The sequence below is a fragment of the Passer domesticus genome, chromosome 1 (assembly GCF_036417665.1).
Source record: "Passer domesticus isolate bPasDom1 chromosome 1, bPasDom1.hap1, whole genome shotgun sequence".
In the NCBI taxonomy this organism is placed as follows: Eukaryota; Metazoa; Chordata; class Aves; order Passeriformes; family Passeridae; genus Passer; species Passer domesticus.
Genome location: NC_087474.1, coordinates 29,285,118 through 29,295,405, shown reverse-complemented (window position 1 = coordinate 29,295,405; position 10,288 = coordinate 29,285,118). Strand labels below are relative to the sequence as shown.

At 43.0% G+C, this 10,288-nt stretch overlaps 1 protein-coding gene across 6 annotated transcripts in view; it reads left to right on the top strand.

Moving 5' to 3' along the window:
• The first annotated feature begins 4,815 nt into the window (after positions 1–4,815).
• Positions 4,816–10,288, top strand: part of SNX13 (sorting nexin 13) — a 64,979-nt gene continuing 59,506 nt past the window's right edge. For 3 of the 6 annotated variants that reach the window (XM_064411572.1, XM_064411563.1, XM_064411551.1), the window contains exon 1: positions 4,818–5,061. Coding sequence is in view for 4 of the 6 variants with exons in the window: in XM_064411563.1 (XP_064267633.1) it covers positions 5,050–5,061 (12 nt within the window). In the remaining 2 variants the exon portion in view is untranslated. Of the gene's footprint in view, positions 5,062–10,288 lie in introns of all 6 variants that reach the window. The other 3 variants (XR_010357889.1, XM_064411569.1, XM_064411576.1) reach the window with 2 other exon arrangements.

The following is a 10,288-nucleotide window of genomic DNA, read 5'->3' as shown; positions in this document are numbered from 1 at the left end:
TGTCTAGTCTGTCTAGCTGCAGAAAGCTGTTTGAAAACAAAATATCCACTATAGCAAAGTAGTAAGCTGGCAAAAGCTTTAAAAGAAATTCCAATTCCAGCCTCCCATAAACAATTCTGAGAACATGAACATTGGAGAGATATTGTATCCTTATTACAAAGGATGAAGCAGGAATTAAAGCTGTTGCTTCTTCAGTAATTATTTATTTAATGCCCAACATCCACATCATATTGATTGGAGTGGCCCTTTCACATACACCCTTCTGTCTGTGCTGCATCTCAGACGAATGATGAAAAAAGCTTAAAGTGAATGAGATATTTAATTGGAAATTATACAATTGTGATCCTGACCAGAAACAAAACTTCTGATCAGGCCACTCAGACCAAATAGCTTAGAATTGGCAACATCCTGAAATAACAGAATATTCAAATTTCACACTAAAAGATACTTTGAGTTCCCCTTTCAATCATGTTGCTATGTAGACTTTCAGGGTCATGTGACCTTATTTGAAATGGAATGGAATGGAATGTAATCACAGAGAAATGCACTTAAGCAGTTAAGACTCAACACTTGAAATACTTAATGACTACAAATTCTTCAGATCTTCACCTCACCTTCTCCCCAAACAAGAGTGAATCCCAAACTGAACAACCCTATGCAAACTCTAACCATGCTGCCAGCCTGAGGTTGAGCAACTTAAACAAGAGAACAGAAGCCAAACTTTGGTTTGCATCAGTTGTTATGGACAATCAGGACCAATTACAGCATTCAGAAATAATTCAGTAAAAGATCTTTCTAGATTTTAAAGAAAGGTACAGAAGTTCAGGTTTACTGATGTTAGAAACAGTCCTGTAGCTGCTTTCATAAAACTGCTTTGCAAAGCAAAATCGGTCTGTTGTTCTCCCAGTCCGTCCCTCCCCCAGCCCTGCCTGTAGTTTCCCCTTTCCTTAGCCTTCACTTGTTTTCTTGTACAGGCCATGAGAACGTATCCTTTTGCTCTCCAAAAGCAGGCTACTGCTCTTTCAGAGGTTACCATGATGGCAATTAGGTCACCAATTTAATTTTTTGTAAGCTGGCGAGCTAACAGTTATTTAGGTTGTGGAACTGCCCTCCTTTCAGGGCTGGAAAATAATTTGAACTCCTTTGTGCTTTGCTGCAAGTTGGCACAGTTGCTCTTTTATTGCTAAATCCTGCTTATGCCCCTGCTTCTGTGCATGTTGTGTCCTCCCCCTCATGACTATATTTTTGGCTCTTTACTTAGTACACTTTCTATGCTTTACTTTTCAAAATCTTTATAAACTTTTGGATGTAGAGCCTGAAGGTGAGGTTTCCGTATTACAGATTTTAATGCTGTATTCATCCATCATTTTAGTAGACAGCCCCGTGGCTCTCAGTGTTCCCCATGGGATTTCAAAATGTGGATCTAGACCACCATGTGGACCTAGACCACTCCTTTAGCTTGTAGTGAAAACTGTAATGAGTGCAAAGAACACTAAGATGTTTGGCAACAGGTCGGAGTTGTTTTATAACTATGAAAGTATTCACAGCCATCAGCTTTCAGGTACTCCTTCTAGATGAGATAAGCATTTGTCTAGGCCTAAGAGAAAAAAATTCTGTGAGTATTTTAAGGACGGAGTGCAAACACTTTCTGCCAGGTTGACTGCAGATATAAATACTTGCCCTAACACAGTACTTCACACCGTGCTTGTGGGCCTGTGGAAGTGACATGAAAAATAAGGCGTGTGCTGCTCTGCCTGGATGAGCATGGTGCTAACGTGGCTGCCCTGCTGCTGGTAAAATGTTGGCTTGTTGCAGTGCCTGTCCTGAGCTGTGTGTAATGAATGCAAAAGGATGACACGGATAAAACTCTCTTATGGATGACTCATCAAATCTAATGGAATTCTTGTCACCGGAAGATGGGCTCAGGGAAACAAGTGTTCTAGTGCTTCTGGCCTATCATTCACAGTTCTTTCAGTCTCTGTTGAAGCCTCATTTCCAGACTTGTTTGCACTAATTTATAAAAACCCTCCTCCTGAGGGGGAAAAAAAAATTACATCTTTTCTGTTTATTATAACAATAGGAACTGGTAACATAACTTCTGGTTTGTTTTCTCTTCCTCCCAGCAGTTTTTCAAGAATTCCCTGATATCATCCTCTTCCCAAGCTGCTACCCCTTCTTGACTTTCCTTTATAAGGCTGCTTCTTCTTCTGCCTTGAGTCTATGTGGTTCAGTCCTTCCTCACAGCCTCACTCCTTGCTGTTGCAATTACACTGCCTTTCCCTTTTGAAGCTGAGATGATATTGACCAAAAATTAGAACAATGGATTCTAGCATTAGCAACAATTTGGAACACTATTGAGGCTGTGCTGATTGCTGTAAAATCAGAGAATGGTTTTCAGCAGAAGTACTCGTAGGTTTATTCCAGCAGTGCAAGAACAGAAGGTGCTTCCCAGTCTATCATGTGGTTGGGCTGCCAAATTCCAAGCAGAAGTAGGGGCAAATTCAAGTACAAAGTATTAATTGTGACATCATATTGCTGGGAGATTTGTGTAAGATTTGCTCTTCTTTTACATCAGCACACTTAGGATATATACATCTTTGCAGTAAGTTGTCAAAAGGGATTATTTCTTTTGAAAACCTTAGCTACTATACCTAAACACACAAGATAAAGAGATACAGTGCCTAGAAAGTTTATTTTTCTAGGCTATTACCTTGGTTCGATTACTATTATTTATATATATATTCATAAATATAATGTGATTTTTTTACTTCCTGCTTAACCCTTACATTTTATGAAATAGGTAATTTATCTTATCAGTTCATGATTCCGTGCCTTGCCCAGAGGCAATATTTATTGACTTAATGACATGTCAAGCAGCAGGTGCGTTAAGTATTTTGATTCTATTTCCTATCTACCTAAGTATGTGTTGGAGTTTTTTCATAATTACACACAGCTGATCATTTACTGATCACTCTGCTATTTTATAGGTACCTTCAGGATTTTCTGTAGCACAGATCTGAGCACAGGGCATTGTTTGCTCGTCTTGAAGCACAGTGAAAATATGTATCCTAGCTGTGTACATATATGTCGGCCAAATAAGCACCTACAAAATTTTAGGGGACCAAAGCAATACACTGGAATTGGTATTTTACAACTCCTATTTCTCAATGGTTTTGAACAATTTTTAATTTATCAAGGTGGTGAAATACGATGTGCAAGACCTCTGCATGGTGCTGTTATTGCTAAGCCTATGGTTTAAAGTAGAGTTGAGTGTGCAGTAAGATTTGGATTTTCCCTGAGGGATCAGCTTGGGGGGAAAAGTACTGCTAACATGAAACACTCAAAATTACAAACTCAGAAGTAAAAAGCTTATTAGACACTTAGAAAAATTAGTATTTTTTATTGTTTAAGAAAGACAATTATTAGTATCAAGGGTTTTCTCTTTTTGCTTCACATGACTAACAGCTGAGTCTCTGACAGGGGAAAAACAGTTGTATGAGTAAAACTGAAACTCAGTAATACTCACAAATAAAACTAAGAAGTGGTCAACCTTGAAATGTTAAGTATTTAACAGTACCTGTGAAAATTACAGAACTTCTGCAAAACCCACCAGCCTTAAGGACTGCTTAATGCCCTTCACATTTCTGCAAGAAAACACATTCTGCTTTTATTGAGGGAGAAAAAACACTGTAATTGAAGAAGGTTGGTTTTCTTCACATTTAAATAGTAGTGTTGCTTTTCCTCCATCTTGCCTGCAAACCATTACTATTTCTTTGTTGTGCATGTTGTTCCTGGCAATGCAGGACAAAAAATCCCATCTTGTTCCTACTCTCCTAATGCACCTAAGGCTAACTGTGTAAGTTAAAGTCTAGTGATAAAGCAAGCACACAAACAAAAGCCTACAGAACAGTGCTTAAAGAAAGAGCAAGACGGGAATGTTTCTGTGTATTCAAATACTAAACTGTGGTGGCACATCACCTCAGGGTTCTCTGAGCTGGGGCAGGCATGGCTCTGTTTCTGAGATGTGTTTCTGTTGCATACTTTATGCCATTACTTAACAATAGTAACAGGCTATATAAGTTTCTTTCACAGAACTATGGAGCTTGGAAAAGACCTGAGATCGTTGAGTCCAAGCGACCGATCACCACCACATCCAGTAGACCCTCACAGCGAGTGCCACATCCAGGCCTTCCTTAAACATCCCCAGGGACAGTGACTCGGGCACCTCCCTGAGTGGCCCACTCCAATGTCTAAACACTCTTTCGCGAAAAAATTCTTCCTAATATCCAACCTAAACCTCCCCTGGTGCAGCTTAAGACTGGGAGTCTTCCCGCCCTGTCGCTGGTTGCCTGGGAGAAGAGACCCCCACCTGGTTACGGCCTCCTTCCAGGGAGGTGTAGAGGGTGATAAGGTCACCCTGAATCTCCTTTTCTCCAGGCTGAACAACCCAGCTCCCTCAGCCGCTTCTCAAAGGATTTGTGCTCCAGATAAGACATGCGCCCTTCCTTAGCATCTAGAGCAGGGAAAGACGCGCAGCGCTGCGTACGTCACTGCTGGATGAGAGATGCGCTGCTGGGTCAGAAATTTAACAAAATATTTCGATTAGCGTCCGCAGCACAGTTTCCTGACACCGAAGAGCTGTAAGACAGGTCACACCGAGGGAGAGAGGGAAAAAACCCCGACCCGCAGTTCCGAGGTCCGTGCCCCCGGCCGCACGGCCGGTGCCGGGCAGGCGCAGCGCGGGCCGGGCTGGGCGCGGAGCGGAGCGCGGCCCCGGCAGGGGCGGCCCCGCTGGGCGGGCGGGGCGGGGCGGCGGCGCACGTAGCCGTCCCAAGATGGCGGCCGCTCCGGACCGGGCTGCGAGGGCGGCAGCGGGGCCGGGGCCGGCGGGCGAGCGCTGAGCGGGGCGGCGGCGGGGGCTGGCGGCGCTCGCCTCGCCTCCCCTCCCCTCCCCGCGGGGTGCGGGGCAGCTTTCCGCGCGGCCGCCAGGCTTCACCATGCTGCGGGGCTAGAGCCGCCGAGGCGCCGCCGCAGCGCAGCGGGGTAATAATGTTAACAGAGGTAAGAGCGCTGCCGAGGAGGTGCGGGAGCGCGGGGAGCGGCTCGCTGTCCGTCCGAGCGCTCAGCGCTCAGTGCCGTGGCTCAGCCCTCCGCCGGGGCCTCCGAGTTGTCTCGGCGGCTGGCAGTTTTCCCCTTGGCCGCGGAGGGCAGAGCCACCGGCCGGCTCGCCCGGGGCAGCGCCGGGCCCCTCTTATCAGCCTCCGTCCTCTCCCGGCAGGGCGGGACGGGAGCGGGGCGCTCCGGCTCCGCGGCGGAGCCCGGCCCGCCGTGCCCGCTCCGTGCGGCGGCTGGGCCCGGTCCCCGTTCCGACGCGGTCCGCTGACGGCCGGGCTGCGCTGCCCGCTGCGGGCCCGTGGGGCCGCGCCCGGGCCCGTGTGTGGAGGAGCGGAGCGCACCTGGTGAGGGGAGCCTGCCTCGGCCCTGGGCCGCGCCGGGGAGATGCCCCCGCCTGGGCCCCGCTCCGGCTTCAGCGCCGCTGGCCTCCTTCTCCGCGGTGGTTTCGTAAAGGCTCCGTGTTTGTTTTCTAGGAGGGCTTAAGCGGAGCGGTTCGGCTGCGCTTGCAGGAGTTTGTGTCACTAGGTAATCATTAGAAGTTGGCTGCCCCGGTTCACCTCTGCCTGGTGGAGGGAGGATTTCTGTCCCGAAGCAGCTTGACTGTGAGGCAGGCAGGTATTTGAGGATCAGCGTGGGCTATAAATGTCTGCTGTGTCCAAAGGCATTGTAAAAGGTGGAATCTGGCAGTGCTTTCCCATTGCTGGAAATTAGACTTTACCCTGTATTCTGTTTTGTCTACAAAGAGCCATTGATTTTCTATTTTTATTGTCAGCAAGGTGTCCTGAGTGCAGATACTTCTGCAACACAATGACTGTGTTACCCATGTTTTATAATTTGTCATATTATTCTACAGTGGAGGTGATTAATCCAAAAGTTAGTTGTCTTAAGTCTTGCAGGGTAAAGGCTTTCCAACACCTGAACATTTCAGCTTTACTTTCCTGAATGATATTAAACAGTATCTTCCACGTTTTAATTTGCATCATTTCAAAGTTTTAGAAAGCAGTTCTGTGGAGCCATGAGCTCTCAGATTTCCCCAGGAGGGTAAAATTTTCAGAATTAGTTAAACCTGTAAAAATATATGACCTATTTTTGAATTGAGGGTATTTGGTGGGTGGTCAGGATTAATAAGCTGCATTAAAGAGAGTTGGTGTGATGGCTATGACTATTAGCCATAGTAATTTAGATTATTTTAAGGGCAGCATAGAATGTTCTGGGTCGGTGCCTCCTACTGGACTGTTTGTTCCTTTTGGTGGTGGCTGTGTGTGCCCATCCAAGACATGTTATCTTGGAGCTGAATTTTCTTTTTTTAACAGTGTTGAAATTCTGTGAATAGCAGTGTGGATGACAATCCACTGGCTTTTTGAGATAAAGCTTAATGATTTCATCTGATGACCAGTTATGACACTTATCCTTGATGTCAGGAGGAGAGGGTTCTGACGTTCCCTACTTCTAGTTCCTGTACATATGTTATTTGTAGACAAGATGCTTCAAGATGAAGTGTTCCAGCCTTGACATGAATTGAAATTTTAGGGGGGCTAGCAAAACTTCAGGCCTTGCCTGCCTGAAAAGCAGTTGTGGGGATTTCTTCAGGCTGTCAGGAACATCCCCCTAAGGTGGACTGGAGGAGTCCTTTCTCAGTGCCCTTTTCTGGGCGTTCTGATGGTGACTTGGTAACTACAACAACCTGGGAAAACTGGACACGGTCGCACCCATGAACCCTTACCACACTTTGGAGGAATATGCATATTGTTTCAAGTCTTCTGATATGTGATTTCTTTATATATGAAAATTGAGATTGATTGTATGGTGTACTGATATTAGAAGCAAAAACTGTGCTAGTTTTTGGTGCTGTATATTTATGGCCTTGTCAAGTTTCCTATTGTCTAGAGTGGCCAGAATCACTGTAATTTTGTTTTTATCCATTAAAAATTTAAATAGACTTCCCCTACTATAGCTGCTAGTTTTATTACTTAGATACTTAGATACTTAGTTTTATAACTTAGATAAATATGTTAAATTTTTTTTTTCTTCAATATGTTTAAGAATGAAGGAAGGGCAGATCAATCAGGTTTTATATGTATTGTTATCATGCAGTAACATAGTGTTGAGTTTTTCAAGGTCAGTTTCCTACATCCTATGACTGTATTGGTATATGCAGACCCAAGCAGATTTGTTTCAGTTTTGTGTGAATGCAGTTAGGATTAGGACTTTGTAATCAGTAATTTCAGGGGAAGATCACACTTCCTGTCAGGAAAAAATACTCTGCGTGTTTTTTATTTGGTCCTTTCTGCCCATCTTATTTTAGTTGCATTCAAAACCCATGCTGTTGGATGCCAAGCACATACACTTGCTTACCTAATTAGAAAATGCTATTTCCAAATTTTTCACCATAAAACTCATTTCTGCAGTAGTGTTGACTAGATTGTCGGCATGTGTTTAGAGTCCTGCTGTGGTGATCGTTTCCCTAGTCTGTTGTGTTGGCCATTCCGTGCCTTTTCACTTGTTCCCCTTTTCTTGTTCATCAGATGTGTCCTCTGCTTTCCAGGCCTGTGTGGCCTGTTCCTGTGTGACTTACTGCCTCAGCACTTTCTCATCTGGCGAGGCCATGATGAACACAAATTGCAGTGATCTTTCTCTTGTCTTTTTGGACAACTGGCTTTGTCTTGCTTGCCTCTTTTGCTGTGGTAACAGCACTGCACAGACTGCGGGGAAGCAGTTGGTGTTGTACAGCTCTGGCTCTTGGTGGTCAGTAGTGTCTTAAATTCTGATGGACCAAACATTCAGTAAGATTGTGGCTTAATTTACAAGAAGTTTTAGATGTCTTTCAAATTGATGGTCTGTGCTGTCTGCATTTGCAGCCTGTGTTGTCTCTGAAGAGGGTACTTCATCTCAGCTGAGAAGTAGGTTCCCTTTTTTTCTTCCCCAGATACTCATTAAACTACTTTGAGATGCTTAGGGAGGACTTCAGAATTTATCAGCAGCTAAATTTTTCAATACTTAATTCTCAGCCTTGCAAGAGTAACTTGTTGCAGTACTAGTGGCATTTGAGAATATTTTTGAAATTTGACTTTTTTTTTTCTTATCCGCAACTAAAAATGAGCCATACTAAATGAGCTCTGACATGTTGGTATTTCTTGTTATTGCAACTGATGATGATAATTCACTAACTACATGTAGTATTTCCTTTCCATTAAACAATCTACTTTTTTTTATAAGAAAGGTTTAACAAACTTTTCTTTTTTTGGTTAAATTTTGTTAACTACTAGCCATTGAGAACTGTTTCTGAGCAAAACCAAGCCAATTAGCCTGATTTTTAAGAATAAAGGTTGACTCAGCAGTTTAACTTGCTCTAGAATAATAGTGAATTAGCCTTTCTGCAACAGTAGCACATTGTAAAATATATTAGTACAGCTCTGAAAGACGCAGAACACAGTTAACTGCTTGATGTACTGTAGCATTAACTTTTTCTTTTCCTTGATATATGTCAGTGGCAGATTGCTCTGGTGCTTTATATGTCTGAACTATGTTCTGCTGGTAGAGCCATTTTCAAATGTGTAGACATTTACCAGGGTGCTGAAATAAATAAGTTTTCTGTCCTTTTGTGAAACTTGTGTGCTGGGGCTTTCTTTAGTGCCAGTGTTTTGCTAGATGAGATCTAGTTGGAGCATTAGTTGCAAGCCCTTGGGAGGTAAAAAGCCTCTTTCTCCTTCAGTGTTTTCTGTCAATGAGGTTTCCCCTACTTCTGGTCTGTGTTGTGTCCCTAATTGTTCCTATTACAGCTCTTATAATAACTCTATAAGTTATGAAGTGTCAGTTGAAAGTAAGTGAGAAATGATAAAATTAAGAAAACTAACCTTTTGCAGTTGTCATATATTTTTAAGTACTTGCTTTTAAATACTTTGCTAGTAAAACAGTGTCTAAACACTCAGGACTATTCTTAGAGTGTACAGTTGGGCCTAAACTGCTAAGACTGAATGCAGAGTTCTGCAACAACTAAAATGTCAGTCTGGACCATTCCCCAAAACATCATGGAAGTAGAAAAGCATGAAGTTCCTTACTGCAACAAAAATAGTAATAGCTTGTTGAGTTAGATAGCTGAAGGAGCTTCAAATTATGATTTCCTCTGTCTGGTTGCACTCCAGGGAGTTATCTCTCTTTTAAATATGTTTGTCGTCTTCTCCCCACCCTTACAAAGATGACAAAGCATGTTTTCTTTGAGCTAGCACTGGGAGAATTGCTGTTATTAGAAAAGAGAAGTCATTGATATTGTATCTGAGTTATTTGCAATGGTGAAAGGATTAATATTTAGCAGTCTCACTAGCAGTTTTCCCCATTGCTTGGTTGAGAATACCAAGGCTGGAATGATACCCAAATCAATTGCAGTTATGTGAGCAAGAGCCTTCAAGAAGTACAAGGCATTGTAAGCTTAGGCCTAATACTCTGATGTCTGAATTAATAGAACAAGGCATTATTTCATGATGTAAACATATTGACAAGTTTGAACAAGAGCACTCTAACCTTGTTTACATAATTTCTGTGGGATCACACCTCAAAATGATGATGGCATGATGGTGATCTACGAGTTTGAGGTGAAGTGTGTGTTTGTTCGTACTGTGAGTAAGCACAGATAATTGATATGTTCAGCCAGGGGGACTCCTTTTATAACTACCATTTGTTTTGGACAAGAGGTCAGTTCCTACTCTGTCACAGTTTGAGAGGATCTGTTAAAGATTATTATTGCTCTAAAACAGGAGTGGCTGTAAAATCCTGAGAGAGTGGAGATGGATTTCTGAAGAAGTTGCAATGTTGATTGACTTTGTGTTCTCTGTGGAATGAGATGTGATCTCAGTGTTGCAGTTAAAATAGTGTGAGTCAAATTTATTACTGCATTCTAACACTGACATTTTACAAACATTTAAGAAGTCCCACCAATTTTTAACTAGTTTTTTTTCAAGTGGGATGTTATGAAAGATTCGTGATTTCCTAGCATGCAATATAGAATTTGACTGTAGTGGTTAGTACAGTAGTTTATTTTGAAGCTGTTCTACCAGTGATGCTGAAATCTTTTCAGTCCTGCTGTTTTGCCTATTTTCTCAGACAGTGAACACAAGACTAATTTGATTTGAACCTCACCAGTTTGTCAGTCCACTAGCTGCCAGCAGGAGACAGAAAT